The sequence below is a fragment of the Rhamphochromis longiceps genome, linkage group LG17, assembly GCF_057381845.1.
Source record: "Rhamphochromis longiceps isolate RC_006_pf linkage group LG17, R_longiceps_female_GT1.1, whole genome shotgun sequence".
NCBI lineage: Eukaryota > Metazoa > Chordata > Actinopteri > Cichliformes > Cichlidae > Rhamphochromis > Rhamphochromis longiceps.
Genome location: NC_140573.1, coordinates 38,987,411 through 39,010,044, shown reverse-complemented (window position 1 = coordinate 39,010,044; position 22,634 = coordinate 38,987,411). Strand labels below are relative to the sequence as shown.

General features: G+C 40.2%; 1 protein-coding gene and 1 long non-coding RNA gene across 2 annotated transcripts in view; one reads left to right on the top strand and one right to left on the bottom strand.

Annotated features, from left to right (window-relative positions):
• Positions 1-6,030: 6,030 nt before the first annotated feature.
• LOC146650167 (uncharacterized) overlaps positions 6,031-22,634 on the top strand; it is a 63,942-nt gene continuing 47,338 nt past the window's right edge. Inside the window, exon 1 of the long non-coding RNA XR_014908164.1 lies at positions 6,031-6,097. This is a non-coding gene — a long non-coding RNA (uncharacterized LOC146650167). The remainder of the gene's footprint in view (positions 6,098-22,634) is intronic.
• Positions 8,058-20,884, bottom strand: etnk1 (ethanolamine kinase 1). The gene is made up of 8 exons (XM_085386148.1): positions 20,574-20,884; positions 18,740-18,999; positions 17,955-18,095; positions 15,604-15,746; positions 11,418-11,501; positions 11,156-11,316; positions 10,037-10,110; positions 8,058-9,802 (listed from the first exon to the last, which is right to left on the bottom strand). Exons 1-8 carry the CDS (start codon positions 20,718-20,720, stop codon positions 9,730-9,732), a joined length of 1,083 nt encoding a protein of 360 aa, XP_085242274.1. The 5' UTR covers positions 20,721-20,884; the 3' UTR covers positions 8,058-9,729.

The window sequence follows — 22,634 nt, the reverse complement described above, 5'->3', positions numbered from 1 at the left end:
ACACAATCCTGAGACTAACCTGAGTGAGCTTCACCACAAAACAACGACATGGTGAATATTTTGGCGTCCATAGATTAAAATAACAAAACAAAAACTGTCCAGCTTTGATGCATGCCGGGCCCTCTTGGAAATCCTCCATAAAGATTTTCACGCATGCGTGAGTCCGCGGAGTTCAGCCAGCAGCAGGTCGAAACACTTGGTGCTGAAAACGCCACCTTCAAAGAGTGAAGAGTGTGTCACAGAGGGAATGGTCTGACTCTCTGAAGAAAATGTTAAAAATCAATGAAACTGTCAAAGAAACTACCAGAGAAGACAGAAGACGACCCGGAAACAATGGTGAGTCAGACTTACCTGAAACTCCCGGAGGCCGTTGCTGAAAACATCACTTTTCATCATGTCCATCATTTGGGAAGTCGACCCAGACTGATCATGGCCAATTGCGAACACTTCAAACAGAAAGAGCTGGTGAAAAGCCACAGCCAGGAGCTGAGAGCAGGGCTGGACTGGGACAAAAAAAAAAAAAAAAAAAAATCTATCTATCTATCTATCTATCTATCGATCTATCTATCGGCCCGGGCATTTTGACTAGAGACCGGCCCACCAGGTATTACAGGAAAAGCCATAAAGCCTTTGAATGAAAACAGACGCTGTTGTGACAGTGACGTACACCGTCTTGTTGGTATATGTATGATTTCTATACATTTTACATCAGATAAAAACTTTGGTTGTATGATTCAGATAATTATTTAATAAAAACGAGACATTTTAAATGAGAATAAGAAAGAAAAGTATTTCTTTGTGCCCTCCTCTCACCAGATAACCAAACCGATATCATGACCAGCAGCTTTACAGCTGTGGCTCCAGCAAACATCAGCTGATACTAGAAAGTAATATTAAATAAATTCTAACAACAGCTGATCAAGCTTAACAGCTGATCATGCTGTTGTTTAGCGCTACATCCACTGGTTTCCTTTTTCTGGTGCAAAGTGGGCGATAAACAAACAAGACACAAAAGCCAATCAGCTGATCATTGATCAGTTTCATGATTGAAGTAGCAACAGGAGAGGGAGGGGAGAGAATGAGAGAAGAAGAAGCAGCTGACAGCGTAAAGGCACAGAATAACTCCAGCTTTGTGTCTTTTTCCATTCTAGCTGAAGTACGGGACAAACTGTTCCTTTTCAGCTCAATACGAAACGCATAATATTTTCTCTGGATACGGGACGGCAACTCTATTAATTAACCTTATGAATAAAGTTCACTATCAGTAACATCATAGCACCCACCCAGCTGTATAGAAACTCCATCATGCTAGCTAGTACGCAGTACGAGTTATTGTAACTGACTGTAAAAAGTCAGCACAACGAAAACAAACTCCACCTAAACTTGGTTTATATCTGACCCAGATAGACTGCAGGTCATAACTTCTTACCTGAAGTTCAGTTCACCGCCTCGGGTCTCTGCTCCTCCTGCCTTTCCGTCATCCACCTGCCAGCGTGTTGCATCTGCTGGCCTCCACCACTTGCTAATGTTACTGAATCTGTGGAAGCTCCGCGATGCCACCACCAAACAACTGACTTATTTTTACACATCTCCCAGCATCTGGCCAATCCACCACCTTTCAGAGTTTATACCGTTACGGGAAAAAAAACAGGAAAAAAAACCCCCATCAGCCCATAAAAATGAAAAATCTCCACCGGCCCACCAGGCAAATGCCTGGTACGCCCGATGGCCAGTCCAGCTATGGCTGAGAGAAATGGACTTCAGCGTGAACGACCAGTTTCCAAAAGAGATCCTGGAGAGACGCAGAGCCCAGTTTCCGATCCGAAAGAATTTCATCCAAGGAGGCTCCCAAGCTGTCATCACAGTCGATAAACTGTATGTCAACGACCCACTTTATCACAACCAAAACACCACACCATGGCTGTATTAACTGGGGTAATCTGTATATACAGACAACTCCTCGTTCTACTTTGCTCTCCTTTCCCACTAATAGAAATGTCTACATAGATCAAATAACACCAGTTTAATCAGCCACAGCCTGTTTTGTTTTTGTTTTTTTGTTGTTATCATATTTGATTTTAGGTACTCAAACTATCACTGAACTTTAGGAAACATTCAACACTCCAATAATTAGTTTAAACATGATCACACTGAGGTTTGTCACACGTGGAGTTGGTTCCAGGGAAAAGAGGTTTGCAACAAAGTGGATGAGAACACCATTTGTCCGTAGTATTAGTCAACATTCTTGTTTTTGATTTAGCCATATCTCATATGTATTCTGTAGTAGGCAAACATCTAATATCCTGGGTTTGTTTATGTTTTACACTTTTACAGATTATATAACATAACATATTGGTTTAAATCAATTCTGACAAAAGTTATTTATTTCACCTGTTAATTGGTTTAGTTTGAACTCACCTTACCTACCTGTGTTCCAGGAACAAGAGGAAATATAGTTTCACTTCCTGTATTTATAGCTTCCTGGCTAATCTGAGGTCACAGGAAGTGACCAGGTGAAGAAGGGGGAGAATATTGGTAATTTAATAAAGCTGATTTTAGAGTGTGTTTATAGAGAAATGGATTTGTTGTAATATGTATCGACTATACACTGCAGAGTTTTACCGCTAGGAAGGAGTAGCAGTATAGGTTTGAGTATAGAAATATTTGTCTCACCTACCTAATGAAATAGTCCAGGCGTAAATGAACTATTTAAGCAGATGAACACAGGTGTTCAGGGAAAAGGACCAGATCAGTGTAGCTGTGTGCATGTTGAACTTAATTTCAGTTGATTTAAGTTCACTTATGTTTATTTGAACTGATGGCAGATATTCTTAAACAATACATGGATGATTTTGCTCTTTGCGGTGCTTGGCGTTCACATCACCCAACTGTCAGGGATCACACCTTTTTTTCACCAGTACACTACTTACAATCTCACTTAGGCTACGTCATCGTTTTCTCTCCGTTTTGGCCTCCTGTCCACACTGAAACGGCGTTTTCACTGATGGAAAACGCAACGTTTTGAAAACGCTCCCGAAACGCATATATTTCAAAACGGTGCTTTCACGTCGCAGTGTGGACAGCGAAAACGGAGACTTTCTAAAACAATGACGCATGTTAGTCACACGGTGCAGTCATGTGACCAATTAAACTAAGACAGCAGAGGGCATTATAGCAGTTGTTTTGTTTGCTCTCAATTTTGACAGCCCTATTAAAGATTAATATCAGTCATGGGTAAAATAAATAAATATTTGTACCCTCAAATGGTGATCAAAAAAAAGTTAACTTTTATTTAAAACTAATGAATTATTTCCCCTCCCAACCATAAATTGGGAGCGAGATCTTTCCATCAGTCCAGATCAAAACTGTCTGAACACCTTCAAAATAAATGAAATCCCCAACTTACAACTTACAATATAAAATTGTCTACAGAACAAACTATATAGGAGAACGGTTGTTCCAAATGGGTCTCACACACTCAAATACATGCACCCATTGCAAAGACAACTCTGCTCACAACTATATGCATGTTATATGGGTCTGCACACCCTACCTATCCACATGGTCTAGTCATTGCATCCCAACCTCACCCAAGCTGTGCATTATAGGTGACATATGTGAAATAGATACTGCCTTATGCATCGCTAAGAAGCCTATGCTCATGAACTGGAAATCCAAAAACATTTTTATGTATTGTTCAATAAAGAAATTTACTTCTAGATCAAACCATCTGGAGAGAACGTCTGCCTCCTCACAAAACTAACTGGATGAATTTGTTTCCCTCTGGTCCCCACTGATCAATTCTATTACTTAGTGGGGATGGTCAGCATCTTCCTGCACCCCTGTTTCACACACCCTGCCAGGTACGGAGGTCTACAGGTGGTTTGATGCGATGCTCTGGCAGCGTCTCAGTTCACTGCTTATTCGGGGGGCATCTGCTTGCTGGCACCTCAAAGGGGAGGGTCAATGTGTGTGCATGTGTGATATATGTGTCTCTGTGTCATTAGTGGGTAAGTGAGTGACCAAATGCAAACAGTGTGGTTCTTGAGCTCCTAGAACACTGGGACCCTGATCTTTCCATGCCCCGCAGATACGCAGATATCGTTGAGATGTGTGGCCTGAGGTCTTCAGTACTCTTGGGGCTTCGGATGGCCTGGTTCTCCCGGATCCATCTCTGTCTGCTTCTGGCTCCTAGGTGGCGTTATTGCAGCTTCCCACCCACATTTCATGTCAAAGACACAAACATACTCCATCTTTCTCTCTCACACACGTGTGTATCTCACACACAGATACACACACACCACAAGAAGATCGTTAATTTATGCACCTGTGCGCTTTTAATTTTTGCACTCCAGGTGTTGAATGTTTGTTTTCTTCTAACAGATGTGGCAGTGGGCGATACGCTGTGTATTTCTATTTACTGTGCCCCCCCCCCTTTTCTCCTGTCTGTCCTACCTTAGACATTGTCACAGAATATACTACATATAATGTAATAACTGAAATAACACAAATTGAAATGAGGAAATAAGCAGATAAACCCTGAACAAGAGGAGCCTATAGAGAACTTATAGAAAACATCTCGGAAAAGCGAAATGTGTTTGCCACACTAGTGCAATCAGATCATAAATTTGATTGCAAGTGCTTCCAGACAGGAAAAGACATAAAAAAAAAGAAAAGAAAAAAGAAATGTACTATTTTCCTGCACATTTGAGTGTAGATGTTCAACACAAGGCATATTACTGAGATGCCTTTGTTTTAAATATAGAAATCTATGCTAATAGGCATTAATATCACAAATAATAAATGCTGAATGGGATTATTTCTGTACCCTGTGGTGAGCTTTCTGCCAGCCTGGAGGAGCTATGTGGGTACTACTTTCTTTTAGTGGGTTGTGTCGCCATCTTGTGGACATCTCTATGTCAACTCTTAAGTAGCTTTCAAATATTTTTTTCCACCTCTGCACAAGACAAAAGAAATGTCAAAGTAATATTATATTATCTTTAAATATATGAACATGAAATTATGTTGCCTGGACTACATAGTACACACTAATGGATTAAAGCTCCACTCACTCTTAAGACCAACAAGTGAAAAGGGAGTGAGACACCACCATGGAGAGGTATTTAAGAGCACGAAAGAACGCTGCAAACAGAGGCTAGGTCTGACTGTCCAGGGCTCCTGGAAAGTCTGAGAGTGTTTTCACACCTATAGTTTGTTTACTCTGGCCCAAATCAGCGGTAGCTTTTCCATGTGGTTTGGTTTGTTTTTACACACAGAGAACCAAGTGAAATCCAAGTGAATCAAAATGCATCACTGATAAAGGTGATGTGTTTTGTAGGTGTGCAACGATACTCGTATCGGTATTGAACCGTTCGATACAGTGCTTTCGGTTCGGTACGCATATGTATCGAACAATACTAAATTTTTAATTTATTTTAACAACTTTTCTTCTGACGATGCTGTCTGTGTTGAGAGCTCAGTGGATCTGCGTTCGACTACTCCGCCCAGGCTGCACTGTCGAGCGCAGATCCACTGAAGCAATCAAGTGATGAATAACTGTTTTCCAGTGGGGGTTTTTTTTTTTGCATTGTTGATTTGTTTTTCACCGAAGCAGCTAATAAAGCATAATGGAATACAATTTTGCCTCTATCTTGTAAGAATCTATAATAGAATGAAACAATACTGCCAGTTATAAATAAAGACAATGAATGGAATGAATTACGAAACACTTATTTTATTTCTATTAGATCTGAAAATGTTCAGATCACACGATGGGCCTGAAGCTCGGTCTTCTCTGGCACAGCTGGCTGCCGGCAGAGCCTGCGGGCACGCCACTGCAACCCCCTCTGGCCTCTGCTCCGTAGCTGCTGGGTGACCTCTCGTTTGGGGCTCTACTCAGCTCTTCCCAGGAGGGTGGCACGGTTCCCCCCCCCCCTTTGGTGGTCCTCCTCGTACTCTGGGGCCTCTGGATGTCTGGGGCCTGGATCTCCTCCATACCTGCTTCGTGCCCTGGGGGACGGGGCTATGGCTCCCCACACTCCCTAGCAGATCGTTACATGGAGAAACCTTTGGAATACAAGCATGCTGATCCACACAGGTGTGCACACAGGTGTACACACGGGTATTCACAGACGCGGACTACACCTTTCTTGGCTGCTGCCTCAAAGCACATTGTGCGCTGTCTATCTCGCATGCTGCACAATATCGTTTATTATTTAGTATCTACTGTTAGCTAGTTTATTGTGATGGTGCTGTATTTATGTTGCTCTTTTTTGTTTGCTTTCTCTTGTTTTTTTTTTTTTTCTCCATACAGGTGATCCAGGTGTTTGTTTGTTTTTCTTTCCCCTTTCTCACCGTCTCTTCTCCCCTCTGGTTTTCTTTCTCTCCCTCTTTCTTTCATTCTTTCTCCCTGTCCTATCCCCCAGTCATGTCTGTCCCATTTGTAGCAACTGAAAATAAAATAAATACATAATTATAATAAAGGTCAATCAAATGGACCAATATGGCAAGGCCATGATGATCCACTTGGTAAAATAAATCCGCTTGGCATGTTTCTTGGCCTTAAGACAACAATTCTGATGGCTAAAGATCCAAATGGGACAAAAAAAAAAAAAAAAAAAAAAAAAAAAAAAGGATCTGAAAATGTTGTGTAATACTACAACCTGAAACGACAAATAGATCGTCTCCTGTACAGGCCAATGCAAAGGAAAAAAAAAAAAAAAAAAAAAAAGTAACAAGAGCTGTGAAATGGAATAGTCCAAATCACCAAAGTAAACTGGACCTGGGCTTGTTGCAGGGATCTGAAGTTACTAAACATTTTTTGAGTGTATGCACTCACACTTAGGACCATATAATAATAAATATGTGCGTGATGAAAGTTGGGCAGCACGCTAACGTCCTTACTCCACTCTGTATGCTCGTATGGGTCTGACTCTTTCACTCCTTTGATTTTTAACTCGTACTTTTTTCTTTTTTGTCTTTTTGTCAAGTCTGTCTTTGTACAGACCTGTCCTGTTCGCCGTCGTTTTGTACATAACTGTTTTTGGGGCAAATAAAATGCAAGTAGGGATTAAAACTGCAAAATTAATGATTACCGGTGCTGGAAATGCTAGCGCTTGATGTCACTTGGATGAATGACCAAATGTTTCTCCCCCTGAAAACGTTACGACCAAATAAAGAGAAGCAACTTTTCAGGAAAAAAAACAAACAAAAAACCTTTCCAGCATTTTCTCAGTGTGTCCGGCTAACTGACATTCCCTTACCGTTTGTAGAGCAGCGCTGTTTCACTCTATATGACCCATAAGAAAGGGGAAGGTCAAAATTGTAAGATTTCAATTAAAATGAACTTTTAAATGAAAATTCAGTGACACCTGCTATATACCCCCCCAGTCCAATATTAAAGCCACAGGGGGAGAAAAAAAAAGACAAAAGCAGACATAAATGTAAATATACTTTATTTTTAAGCATATTTAGTTTTTCCAGTTTCACTCTTTACATTGAGCAGTTTTTCCACCTTAATTCATTTCTTAGAAAAAAAACCTCCCTCTATGTACACATATTCACATGAGAAAAAAAAAAAAAAAAGCTATCATTACGTTAGTTATACATATAAACATATGCTACAGTGGCCAGAGTTTAACCTTTCCCCCTCCAATAATGTTAAATATAAATGCATTTCTAAGATGTAGTGGTTCAAGTTAAAAGACTAGAGAGATTACTCGATATACAGTGAAAATGCACTCATCCAGTTTAATTATTCAGATGGATTTTTTGTACACTTAGTCTTGTCTACTATCTTAATACTCCAAACAACTTTCCGAGAGACCCTTTAGAAATGTTCTCTCAGCACAATCCAAACCAGCAAATTAAAAACCCTTTACCACCAAGTAGATGGTTGGGTTTATAAGTCACAGGTTAAAAGACAAGAATTTCTAATTTACCCTAGGTCCAACAGGAGAATTTTATTATCTATCCATCTTAATCCTCCAGCATAAAAAAGCAACACTTAATTAAAAACAGAAGAGTAATAATCCTTAAGTTCATTGCTTTGAGTGAAAAATAAGACTTAAAAAAAAAAAAAAAAAAAAAAGGCACAAAGGCAGACTGACACTTCTATATGGATTTATAACTGCATGAGTATGAGTGGACAACTTTGTGTCAATAACTGCTTTCACCGAGCTCTGCAAACGTGTGATTTTGTTTTGGACTAAACAAAAACCAGTTGCAAGAGTTGCTGGGTCATGGTCACATTTAAACAGTGTAAGGATCTGAAACGCTTAGGTTCTTCTAAACATTTTTCTTGCAAGTGTTTACGGCGATCAGCACTTTGGTGTCTGCTTGTTAAATCACCGAGAGCTACGCTTTCTTAGTTTTCATAAAAGTTCCTAAAAGATTCTTTTAAAAACAGTTTGTTTAAAGAGTTCTTTACCAACTTCAATAGTTATTGCTGTTAAAAATTATCTTCAAGTTCCACTGGCAGCCTGAGATAATCATTTTGACTTTCTTTTACCAGAATTCCACTTTTCCATACCATTTAACATCCATCATTTAACATGATAAATGCCAACTCTGCTTCAAAAATCTGACAGCCAGCAAGGCCACGTCACACACACCTCTAAATGAGAACGTGTTCACAAAATGCTTAGTCCTTGGAGCTTTAGGACAAAAGTGATTCATAATATTGACGAAGACTCCAAATCCTTCCCTATCAGGATGGACGCTGCTAACTTACCACGTGAAATCCACCAATTTTACAATCTAGTACTACAAGTGCGGAATGTAAAAATTACAGTTAAATGTATCTTTGTGTTAAGTTAACAAAAGTGTCAAAAGTAACAAAACTAGAAGTACAGTGAGAACTACTGTCAAACCAAATGGCTTTTCAATGATCTACAACCATTTCATTTAAGGAAGATTTTAGAGGCAAACACAAGCTGCTCCCCTAAAACCCCCTTTTCTACCTTTACAAAGTAAAACATTTACTACATGGCTATTCTTAGGCACCACCCATGCATGGACAGGAAGTGTAGGGGGTGGGGGTGAAAACAAGAATCACAAGACAGACCTCAAGTGTTTTTGGTGTGGCGTGGCTCCTATCACATGGGACTGAAAGACAGGACTGGCCTTTCCATGTTAGCATTTTCTACCATTTATCTTGGCTCCTTGGCAAATAAAGCAGGCTTTATTTGCCCGTTGTCATAAATGTGGTCTATGACTTGGCTGGTTCTGAGGGGGTTTACCCATGAATGTGATATTAGGAAGGTGTCTAGGCAGTCAGATTAATGTCTGGACAACTTTTAAAGAAAGACAAAAAAAAAAATAATGCTGGTAGTTGCCATGTATTTGCTCACATGATGCTTCTTCTCTGCCTTAGAGCTGAGCCATCTGAAGAGCTGCTTATAAATACAATAAGCTGATATGCAAATATCAACTGAATTGATAATGAAAATAAATTTAACCAAGTGGACTTCACATTATAGCGGATCTTAAAATTGGTCCTTCACACACCCATGTTGACAGTATGGGCTTTATCCTGATTAACAGTGTTTATCATTGCCCGTTCAGTCTTTATGGATGTGGACTTTAGAGGGGATCTTCAGAAACTAAACTGGACTCAGAGTCTGGCTTCTTCTCAACAGGGACCTCTAGAGGGCACTCTGAGGTCATCGTGTGAGGTGCAGAGCAGGTTTGAGGACGAAGAGGAGATGATGATGAGGGAGGTGCGGGCTTTTATTCTGGTAATTTTAGTGCAGCCGCTTCTGGTTTCATCTTGAAATACTGGTTAAACCGCAGGACTGCATATCTGATTGTAAAGTAGAGACACACAGCAGCAGTGCCAGCAGTGAGATAAATATGTACGTGACATGTTACCACGAAATGCCAGTGCAAAAATAACAGAACATCCTGAAATATCCATGTGGATGCTTAACATTTTGTTCTTAAACGTGATTAAGTTACTAAATTGTGCTTGCCACACCAAGATATAACGGCTCAAAGAAAAGTGTGCTCGCTAGATTATTTAAAGATGGCAACTTACCCCAAGAAGTCAAAGTCGATGGTGGAGAATCTGGCCTGAATCAGAGCCCAGAGACCCCAGAAAAAATGAGAAGCCTTGGCAAAAAGGAGACAGAGAGAGAAAGGTTCACCGTGTGCTCACAGTCTAAAAGTACATGTCATTTCCAATTATCGAACATGACACACACAAGTACGTATAAAACTAGAGGCCCTATGGCAGCAATTACAAACAGCTCACACAGAAATACAATTGTTTCAGTTGCCCATCCTCCACACTGCCCTCTATTCCTCTTTAGAGTAAACAAGGCAGAATCTGTCTCACGGGACAACGGCGAGTCTCACCAAGGCTGCAAGTTATCTTTAGTTATTGTTACCCATGTGGTGGCTAGATTAGTGAGTGTGTCAGTCATCCTTCTCTCATATTCAGAGCAGGTAGTTTATGTCTGTGTGATCTGTATAACATGCACCACTCTGACCCAACAGCTTACAGTGTGGAGAATCATTCAGAACAAGCCCTAAGGACCTCACTGTACTTGGTCAATGTCTAATGTTAATGCTTTATTTTTGACCATTTTGGGGGAAAGGCTGAATTATACAGAAGTAACATTTGTCTGTTCAGGTAACTATTTTATCTTTTTAAACTACAGAGTAAATATTTGTACTAGTTCAAGACTTCAAGTGACAAGTTTGCTTTGCAGGCGGTTCCTATTATTTTCTCCAAAGCACATGTGCGTTTAGTCACACAAAATAAATGTGGGTGATCGATACCATTACTAGAATACTGTTGGAGTTCTTAATAGAGTTTGTTTTGTGATAAACAACATTTGATGAGAGACACAATATAAAGTGCACCTTTGTGGCCAATCCCTCACAGTAACACTAATATACCAGATTTATAGTAAGCTGGTGATACGGTAGCTCAAATACTTAATCCAGAAAGGCTAAAATAAAAAAATAAAATAAATGCAGCTTGGTCTGATAAACTGTAGACCAGGTGCAGCTTTACTGTAACAGTGCAAACATTCGGCTTAAAATGATTATTTTACTGAAGCCAGGCTGTGTCTGTTGTGTTCACTTCACATCCAACTACCAATCCATCCATTATTGAGTAGATGACGCTGGACCAACTACAAATACTTACCAGGGCAAACTGGTTGACTTGGACATAGAGGCTCTCCACTTCTCTGTCAGTGACTGCACTACCTTGGCCTTTGTGTTCCTTATAGGCTTCGAGATAAGAATGCAGCCACTGAAGCTGAAAGTCCCGCCCAGGGTAGTGACTATAGTCCACTTCATTCAGGCCTATAAAACAGAAATAATAGTAAATATTGTGCATCTATACCATAGCAAAGCAGCAAACACAAATTACTTTCACATATGTGAGTGGTTTGAGTTACACTTACCAGCAAACTCATTGAAATGGTTCCCAATGTCATAGGCTTGGTAATTGTACCCAGTGTACTCGTAGTCAATGAACTTTACATTCCCTGGGAACAGAAGCGTCATCATTTAGACAAAGACACGAGGAGGCAGACATTACAATGATTATGTTGCATTTCCCTTTGATAACTCAGAATGTCAAGGTTTTTCATGTAATTTCCTATCTTTCTGACTTCCTAACTGGACTGGCACGGTTACTGAGCTAGTTTTAAGGGCTGATGAGTAAGAGTTTGCATTTTGAATGTAGCAGAAGTGTTGAGGAACAGACAATTTTGATGAAACAAACATCAAGATGTGCATGTCTGTGTTCATTTGAAAGCTGAGTTATAAATCTTAAGGCAGCTGGAACATATTAGCAGAAATCAAAGAGTACAGAGCATGCTGTAATACGTGAAACATGTGCAAATGGTAAAGGAAAAGGAGCAGAGCCTGCTTCTCAGAGAACATTTGTTTTGGACACAAACACAGAGTAAAAGGAAAATGGCCAAGTCAATGTTATGCTTTGAAGACAGAAACAAGGAAAACAGGGCACAGGGAACAAAAGGAGGAAGATAATAAAATACAAAGAGATACAAAGAAGAGAGACATTTCACACACGTGAAATAAGTAGCCGGTGAGCAGCCAAAGCAAATGTACAGCAACCACACTATTTGATCCATGCTCTCAGAAAGTTCAAGTTCCACGTACTTACAAGCACAAGTCAACTTACAAGTTCTAAGAAACTACGCACCAGCAGTGATGATGGCTGAAGACAAACAGGAGCAACAACTCTCAGCTTAACTGAGAGCTTCAGACAAATTCTCGTGATGTGTATGAGTCACACACACACGCCCATAAGTGCACACACAAAATCCCACACAGCCGCTAATGTAGGCACCAGTTTCAGGCCAGGTTTGCAAAATATATGCACTTATATTTACTGTCATTTGGAATCTGATGTAAGAGCATGGAAGGTAAAATTCAAAGAATATGGTGCTGCGTGAGTGCATCTGCAGGTTGCTGAAAATGTGATTTCACTGCACAGACAATGAACAAAGAGAGAAGCATCCAGTCAAAGTCAAAATGCAAACACTTACTTTCACAAGCCCAGTTGTTACAGAGACATTAACAAATACAGATTTTTTTTTAACAGTACTTTTAATTAAATGTCTCTACTCTACTAATTATTTTTGGCTTTAGCTAGCTTCTTTACCCTAGTGTATGGAACATTAGATTTTGAGTTGGTGCTGGACTACAAAGAAAGACACTTTGAGGTGGGTTACCAGCCGGCGTGTGGGTCCTAGCGGGACACAACTGAACACCTCCGGGCAGTGGCTATAGCCCCCCTGTGCAGCAGATGAAAAGGTTGGGGCAAACATCTTTCACACATGCTCACTCTCACTGACACAGTTGTCTTTTAGCCATTCTTTCACACCCATTCCATCAAGCCTAACCACCACCCCTTGACTTAACACTCCCCTTCATCACTCCCTTCCTATTGGTCCGCTGAATATCCAATAGCCTAACATCACTACTGCTTCTGCAAAGTAGCTCTGAGAGGCTTGCTGTTAGCTGCTGAGCTGCAGACTTACAGGGCTTTGGGCCAGAGTCAAGAGATTTGGTTTTTTTGAAAAAGAAAAATCTGAGCAACAGTTAGAGGAGTGGGGAGAGTAAAAGATCCTGTGACTGGGACCGAGAGACAGGAACAAGCAGGAAAATGTAATACAGCCTTTGTTATAAGTGTGCGACAGCTTAAAAAAAACAAACAAAAAAAAAAAAAAAAAAAACAAGAAAACAAGAAAAAAAGATGACCGCTTCCAGCTCTTTTGTTTATCAATGCAGGAAGTGGTAGCTTTTCTGCTGTCACGTTAGCAGACAAGTGGTTTCAAGTCAGCAGCTACAGCTGAACAGAAGTGACAGGAAGTGGCATGGAAGTCATTCAGTTTCTTTTTATGCCAACTCAACAAAAGGGTGTAAGTGCACTATAAGACAGCAACTGCATTTACAAAAACGACACCTTAGACAACTGAGTGGGCGCAGCCAGAAATACAATAAAGTTTGCTTGGAGCTGAAAGGCCCAGAGTTTATTGTGGTGTCATTCCATTACAGTTGTCATTTGTACGTGTGGTTTAGTTCTGTTTGGATGTTTGAGGGAGATACAATTACACTAGATCTTTTTATCCAGTACTTATTGAAGATTGTAATATGCTTCTGCAATTCCACAAACATGCATATTGAGTGCCCAAACTTTTACATGCCTATACAAGAAATTAACTTTAGAGTACAGGCTCCAGGCGATGTTGCATTTCTGTGTGGAGGAATTTAAGAGTGTTGCATTGTCATGCAAAGCCGGGTGACACCAGAACTTTTCCCTTGCTCAGCCTTCGCCTGATGTGCAACACAGATTTTATTCAAGTTCTATAAGTGGCAACACTCTCTCAGAAATATATTTGTATGCAGGAGTTTTTTTTAGGCGCGCCCTGGCAAAATGTTTTTTCACAAGCTTTATAGTTATATCTTTTTATTGAAAGTTAGATTATATTCTTTATTGTTACTGTCAACTATTCCCATGAAAAGACAATTACTAAGAATGACTTACACATTGTTATTTTTTGACTTTTTAAGCCAGACCTCCAAAAATTGCTACAATTCTTTACCCATTTCAAATAAGTCTCAGTGGTTTTCTTTAAATTGTTTTCAGTCACAAGAGTAAAATAGTGAATTTGTTGACATGACCAGCCAATGAACACACATTTAGTGCAATTAGGAGCATCTATTAGAGCAATTTGTGAGAAATGTATTGTTAAAAATGAAGTAACTAGGTAGTAAATGCCAACAACACCTTAACTCATACTGTATTTCTCATGAACAAAAGTTGGTCTAGACTTGAACCACATTTGAGGGCTTCATTTTAAATCCACTGTGCTATATTACACATGAAATAATCCCAAAACATGGACCTTTAGCTGTACCTGGATTCAGTGTGGATCTTATCATGGGGTTAGTTTACAGAAAAAAAAAAACAGAATACTGTATCACCACGTCCTTTTCTTTCTAGTGATTAATAGTGACAAAAAAAAAAAAAAAAAAAAAACAAACTGTGAAGAGAAGCAGAAAGCAGCTTTAAAATTTAGCCATTTGAGTGGTGCTCAGAGTTACTTACAGCAAAGACACCTATAAAAACGGGTGTGTAATAACCAGTACTGTAGGAACAATAGTTTGTCAGATGGACAACTGTTGGCCAAGTAGCAAAAGGAAGGTGACAGGAAGATAGTTTAGATAGTTGGCTCCTACTGCTGCCATGAACTCATCCAGATTAGTCTGAGGAGTGGGCAGAGTATGCGAGGGCCCTCAGAGCCGACCGTGTGTGAGGTCTGTCTCTCTCCATTGCCTCCCTGGGGCAGGGTGGGGCAGCCACAGCCTCTGCTGTTATTCCTGAGGGAGAAAGGCTAGACACAAGGAGCTGTAAGAAGGGTCTCGCCCCTCGTCACACACTGACGAGGGGGCTGACAGCTCTTAAACAACCCCCCTCCCACATACATAAATCCACTGGATTCATAGGCTGGTATAATTGCAGTAGCTCAGTGCACAAGTAAGTTTACCCGAAGACTGTTTGCTTCACATTCACACCAACAAAATTGGCAACATAGCACCAAAAACATATGCTGCCAGTAACACAGACTATGTATGTAGCATGATGCAATGATGCTGCTTTTTCAAGCTGATAACATTTCTAATTGTATTTTCAACACAGAATTAGAATGACAGATTAGACAAATTTAGAAAACAGAATAAATCCATGAGTCAAGGCTTTTCTCTTTGCACAACTTTTTACCCTAACAGCCATGACTTTTTACTAGGTATTTTGTATTCTTGTACAGCACTTTGGTCAACGTTCCTGTTGTAATTAAATGTACTATATAAATAAATAAACTATAACTATGACTTTGGAGAAATGATTTAATCAAGAGCCTTAGCCAAACTCACAGATTGTCTTGTCTGACCGTTCTTATTCTACAGCTACCGTCCAATGCAAACACTGGCAATGAGTGTAGCATGTGACTAGGGTTGAAATCATCTAATTAATGCAATCATATCTGGGTACAGGGAGCAGTGTAGTTCGCACTCAGTCACACAGAAAAGTATGCGACTACACCCCGTCATACTCACCTTCCTTCTGGTTATAGATGATGTTTTTGCAGAGAAGGTCGTTGTGGCAGAGAACGACGGGGGAGCCGAGCACAGACAAGCTCTGCTGGAGCCACAACAGCTCTTCTCTGAGGCTCCGTGCGCTGGGAACCTCCCTGCTCAACCTGAAAGAGGCAGAGAGTTTACAAGTTGGTTACAAAGTTATTCATAGACTGCTCAAAAAAAAAATAAATTAAAGGACACAGATCAGATCTCAATTTAGAGGAGGGGGGGGCTTATATCTATACTGATACGAACTGGGTAGCACGTTAAAAACAAAAGAGTTAATCTATTGGAGTGAGGTCCAAGGACTTTGTCTCGCTACCTAATGGCTTTCAGGGTGCTGCTGCCTAGCCAATTCTGGTATTCTAATACAATTGCCAGTCGGGCTCCACGGCGCTGGGCAGTGAGCATAGAGTCCACTAAAGGACTTTAGGACCTCAGGTTTTTTTGTAGAGTTCTGGTAGTGCTCATCCTGCTCCTACTTCCACAAAGGAGCGAATACCAGTCCTGCTGATGGGTTAAGGACTTTCTATGGCCCTCTCCAGCTCTCACAGAATCTCCTTCATGCTCTTGAGACGGTGCTGAGAGACACACCAAACCTTCAGGTAATGACACATATTAATGTGCCATCCTGGAGGAGTTGGACTACCTGTGCAACCCCTGTACGGTCCAGGCATCACCTCATGATAGCAGTAGTGACGCTAACCCTAGCCAAACATAAAACTAGTGAAAACAAACAAACAACAAAAACAGTCAGTCCCTCTTTTGTTCATTTCTTTCACAGCAAAGCAGCTGAGACTGCTTAACAGCCACCTCTGCTACTTAACTGACCAGATCAACATCCCAGAAGTTTAACTGACTTGATGTTGTACTCTGATTGAAAAGTGTTACTTTTTTGAGCAGTATTCAATGGGAGATGGAGATGGATAAGTCAGTATGGGGAACCTGAAAGTAGAGGTAGAAACAGAAGTATGGGAGAAAACAGGAACAGAACAACAGGCACTAGAAGGCATGAAAATCAAATGTGGCACTTTATGAGGTGCAAATAGGTACAAGTAGTCTATTTTTGTAGTGTATTGTTAATTTAAATGCAAATACGTATATCACACTTGTCAGTAAAGCCCAGAATGACAAAACGAAACTGAGCAGAAAACAAATAAAGAAGGTGGCTAAGTATCACTACAGGAATTAAAAAAGAAATAAAAATCAGAGATTAAAACTATCAGTTGTTGTATTAAGAGCATCTTTACAACTAATAGCGTTACATTAGAACCTTTTATCAGTGGCATCACTGCTTAAACTGCAGTAAGCACAAATCGTGAACACCAGGAACAGAAAATAGACACTGTTCCCACAACACTCACTGGAAGAGAGTTTTGCTCTGTACTTCCTGTTTGGATTGGATTCTTAAAAGACTCGTGTTAAATGAATTCCTTTTCTTTGTTACTTGTAGAATGTGGCAAGAAATTGGAAAGAAGAGTATTCAGTGTCCGTGCTCATTAAACATTCCGACACTTCAGTAAACAAGACTCGAGATGCCACGCCTCTTACACTCTGACTCAACTTAATAGTATTTCTTACAGTATTAATATTTGCTTGACCTGCATGGAACAGCATATAAAGCAAATGTTTGTTTTGGATTCATTTTAAGTGCCAGTAGATTTGAAGGCAGCTATTACTGTTAGACAAAACGGCAAAAGCACGTGAGGGAGACACTGTAATCATAACTCATTTTTATGTTACGCAGCCCCTCTTTTTTTAAGCCATAAATGAGCTACTTTACTATTCTAGGTTGCTGGTCATTGATGTAGCAAAACTTAGGGAAAGACGTGCATAGTCTCTTGGGAATGCAAAACAAATGTCCTGAAACTATGCAAAGGACTTGACGTACTTCCCCAGATACGATCGCCTGATAAATATCCCTGTGTTTTGTCTTTAAAACCTGAGGGATCATGTGACTCACAGATAAAGCTATGAGGTCATATCACGCCATGCTGATAAAAAGGCGTGGCAAATTCATTTTCAGAACTTAATAAAGTCTTTAAAAATACCAAAACCTAAACATAATAGTAGTAATAAACATTACATAACCACTTTTCTTACAATGCCAACTCTTGATTCTTGATCCTGTATGAAACAGTCAATTGAAGTCATGTGTGAAAAAAGGGACATATACATAGTGTAAGCGAGCTGAACAATATATGAAATGCATTTCACTTCTTTAGACAGTAGAAGTGAAACTCAACTGGGCTTTGAGACATATGAGAACCTGAGTACTAACCAGCTCTCTAACAGATCTGGCAGACTAAGTCTGATCTATGTGGTCTCACCTGGCATTCTGCTCAGGGTCCTTGAAGGATTTGGGGATGAGAGTAAAGTACTTGCCCATCTTCAGCCACAGGTCAGACTGGGGTAACCAGCCATTATGGGCGTGTATGGCGTGGTACCTGGCCAGCTGCCTAGCAATGAGCCTGCAAGGTAGAAAACAAGAAGACTGTAACTACAACAGCAAGCAGCAACACACAAATGGGCTATAAAAGGAGGGGAATTGCTTTAACTTTATTATGGATCAGATTATGCAGTCTTGTCAGTAAGTAATTATTTAAAAAAAAGAAACCTGCTTTCAAAAAGTTATTAAAGTTAAAGCTAACAGCATTTAATGTGTCTTATTTAAACTCGTGGTATATTTCAAGAAAAATTAAAAACCTTACAACTGAAAATGAACTTATTCTGTTCTCAAAAACTGATTTCTGGGATGTAGTCAATTGCTGTCTTTATGGCTTTTCCCAGTTAACTGAATGGAATTGACTGCTTCATACTCTTTCTGCAAGTTGTTATAGACTGTAACTGAGAGCCATGCAATCACATGGTTCATGTCATTTTTGTAAAGGGAAGAAAAAAAAAAAAGCTACATCCAGCTAAAAGGCTAATATTTGGAGCCTAGAATGTGCCGATACAATCAACCAAAACACTGGTGCAGGTATTGCACAACTCTGTTCAGAATCTATTTTTAGCCTCAGACAGGTAGGCGGTGAGGTGGTAGAGCATACAACACCCAAAGTCAAGTGACACTGTAGAAGCTCCATTTTGCAATGCAAGATTTTTTTTTTTTTACCTAAAAACAGGCTGGCTGCGAATGTGCTCAGGCTCCAGTGCAGTTCCTTGCAGAAATTCATAGCACAGACCATTGTTGAAGGTACAGTAAAGGCGTGGGGCACAGCAGTGTGCATGCAGTACTCTGAAACCCTTCACCTCATTTTCCCTATCGATCAGCAGTTCTGTTTTGTTGCCATAAATACGGACCAGAACCACATCCTGCATGGTTGCACCCACGTAGCAGCCAAGCAGTTTATTGGTTATTCCATCTGTGAAAAACTGCAGAGGGGAAGACAAGAGCAGAGGACAGATTAATCAGTGGGATTTCATCTGTCCCATTCTTCAAAATTTGAACTTGACACCTACAATTAGAGGAAGTGGAACTGTCCACATGATTCTATTTAAATTCTGAGCCTGAGAGCCCACACCTTTTTGGCGTTACATAAGTTCTGAGAGGCGTCAGAAGTGGCAAAATACTGCAAAACAAAGCGGAATCCTACAAAAATTTGGGTTGTGTCATTTTGGCTGATTTTCGCTTTACAATCTCTGAACACTTTTGTAAAGGTTGAGGGGTCAGCATACCAACCCTAATTGTTTACTCCATCTAGGATTGACGGAGAATGACAGGACTGTCAGGAATTTTATTTTCCATTAGATAGCAATGGCTGGCATTTGCTGACTCCCCACTTTGAGCTCATTGATGAATAATACAGGCAAGAACAGCAGACGCCCTGACAAGCTTTCATTCTCACTATTTACCAAACACCTCCACTTTGTTCGCAAAAAGGAAAATACCACTTTCTGGGTGTCTGTTTATAGTTGTAATGTATACATGTCACACTGTTATCCTGCAGGGTAACGTAAAGTGTTAAACTTTGGAAGATCAATTTGCACTCTCATAAGATTAGATTAAGCCTCTTATGTAAATAGCCCACAGTCATGTTGCGTTTCGAGTCAGTATTTCTTCCTGAACCTTACGTTTAATACATACTTCAATACTGTACTACTGTTAACGCATTCTGTTAAAAAACAAACAATCGACTGCCTTTTATTCGTGAAATCATAAACATAGTAAACTGAAAATATCCACGTCATGACACTTTATTATGCATAGCATCTTTTTAATAGTGCAGGCCATTGAAACACAAAGCTGCAGTTGTCTGATGTCTTGAACTGCAAACTGGAATAGTTCGGTTAAAACGTGTTCCGAATATAGCCAGATATGTGTGTCACGGGTTAATATGGTTTGACGGTCACACCCTGACACAGCGTAGCATCAGCATCCACTGAGTGAGGACAATATAAAAGTGTGTGCTGCATAAGGGTGTGTGGGAAGAATAAGCAGCATGAACATTTACTTGCAACAAGAACATCTAGCGAACAGTTTAGCGTCGGCGATATTATGAGCCCGCATCTGCGCAGTCAAATCAATCGTTCTTTAGCGCAGTCCCTACATAAACGTACACTTGCAATTTCTTTCTTTCTTTCGGTTTTCTTTTTTTTTTTTTTTTTTTTCCATTTTTTGCGTGTGTCGTGTAACGAAAAAAACCAAACAAACAATAAGACATACAAATTTAAAGATCAACTATTCACTGCGTTCATTTCCTGGTTTGGTGGTTTGGTGGCGACTCACAAAAATCCGACCTGTTTAACCGTTAACAGTTAATGTACGACACCAGTAAATATTTAACATCGGCAACAGTTTTTAAGTGGTTTACTCCTTAATAGCTAACGTCCCTTTTTTTAAACGGTAAAGTTATAAATACTTGATATGTGGGAGAATTAAAAGCTATGGTAAAAATCAGTAAATATTTCACATGAAATGAAAGTGCGTGTAATGAAATAAACCGCACCTTCATTTTGATCTCGAACGGCCTCCAGCTTGGTCTCAGCTCCTTCATCAGTTTCAGTGCACCAGGTCTGTAGTCGTTCTCGTCAACTGTCACATCTATTTTGGGCACAGCGGGAGCCTCGTCGGGAACATGGATGTAGCTAGCCATAGCGGAGTCGATATTTGTTGAAATACTTGAAATATTATTATTCTTATTTTGTTGTTGTTCTTAAACTGCAGTGCACCTATCTGCTTCCAAATGCGCAATGTATGAAACTGCTCGAAGACCAGCACAGGGTATATAATCCCTGAGTCCTTGCTGTGCGGCAACGCCTCTCAAAAAGCCCCACCCACCAGGGGAAAAAAGATGTTCTCCTGATGCATGCTGGTAATCGAATGACCAAAAGAAGCGCATGCTCAAAGACTTAGCGCGCACCGGTGGCGGAGCTTAATTTTTAAAAATGACATCCTGCTCATGGAAAAAAAACCAAGTCATGTTAATTAATTGGCAGAGATGCAATGCAAGCAAAAACAACAACAACAACAAATTACCAGATAAAAAACGAACAGCAATCAAATACATCACTCAAAATCCTCGACCTTTTTTGATTATTTTTATTTTGCGGCGGCGGCGGTCGCTGGTGTTACACACAAGCGTACACTTTTGCATGAGCAAACCGTCACGCTACTGCCGTCACATCCGCAATCTACTTGAATGAAATCCTCTGCGTGACACGTCTGGGTTTAACGTTAAACGTTTACGCTAAAAGTGAGACGACTAATTTAGGCCGACAAGGAGAGGGTAAATCTGCTTAAATATCTGTATTAATGAAGCCACTCAACCAGTACTAACGTTATAACTTTTCAATAAAAACTAAAAGTGTATCCGTCACTAAGATAGTGATCGCTATGTCAAGTCTTATTCGTAGCACGATGGATACGCCTTGCGTTTTTACAGTCTGATCTTTATCTAAGTCACAGCCAAAGACAATGCACACACATCAATTGGACTTTTCCAGTATTTACTGGAATACTGAGTATTGATTTACAACCACTACTAGGAACTGAGTACTGTATTCCAATAAAACAGATGAGATGTTTGTAGACAGCCCGGGTGTTCACCAGTTTGCATAAAAAAAAAAAAAAGCCTGTAAGTGCGGTGGGGAAAGTCACATTATAAGGACAGCATGAATACTCATCTCAAATCCTTTAATTTTGAATGATGAAATCTTCATAAAGTGAGAGAGATAACCATAATAGTCTACTTTGAGCAAGGAGTTGGCAGTAGTAGGAAGGAAGAACGCCCTTTAAAAGGAAGAGCTCTTTTGCAGAACCAGGCTCAGGAAGGCAATCTTAGAGGCAAACACAACTGGACTTCATGAGGTTTTTGCAGATATTTTGGTTCTTTAGTTCTACAACAACACCTAGTGGGGTCAGTTGCTTTGGAGTTGTTACTGAGAGTCGTTAACCCACTATTTATTTATTTACCGTGTGATAACAGACATAGGACATGCCAGTCGACAGGTGAAACCTCTGTGAGATGTTACAGAGTATAGCATGGTGGAAAAGGATGGAGAGAATCGCCCCCTAAGCTTTTGGGTTGGCATTTCTTTAGATTTTGTTTTGTATTAATTGCATGCTTTGGTGTTTTTTTGTGTTTGATGTGAGGTGTGGGCCACACCCATGTGGGAGTGGAGATTCTACTCTAGTCCAGCTGCCAGCTATTTGGAGTTGAATACAGGGAGCAGCTGATTGGGGATGATTGGAGCCCTTCTCTATAAAGGGGAGAGGAAACAGAAAGTAGGGGTTGTTGTTTTTTTTAGTAGGACACTGGTGAAGCAGGGAAGCCTCGAAGATCCAGGATGAAGTGTGCACATTTTAATGGAAAAGATTTTTAACCTGGCCTGGTTTTGCTTTTAAAATAAACTGAGGATGTTGGAGGGAGGACTCATTCTTATTGGGATGTGAGTGGATGTGCTAGAAGGCAGGAAAACAAACACTGGACTGGAGACTCTCTGTGCCCCTGACAAGGAAACTGGACCAGTTTTGGGGAAGTTCCAGCTCCCAGGATGTGATGTGGAGA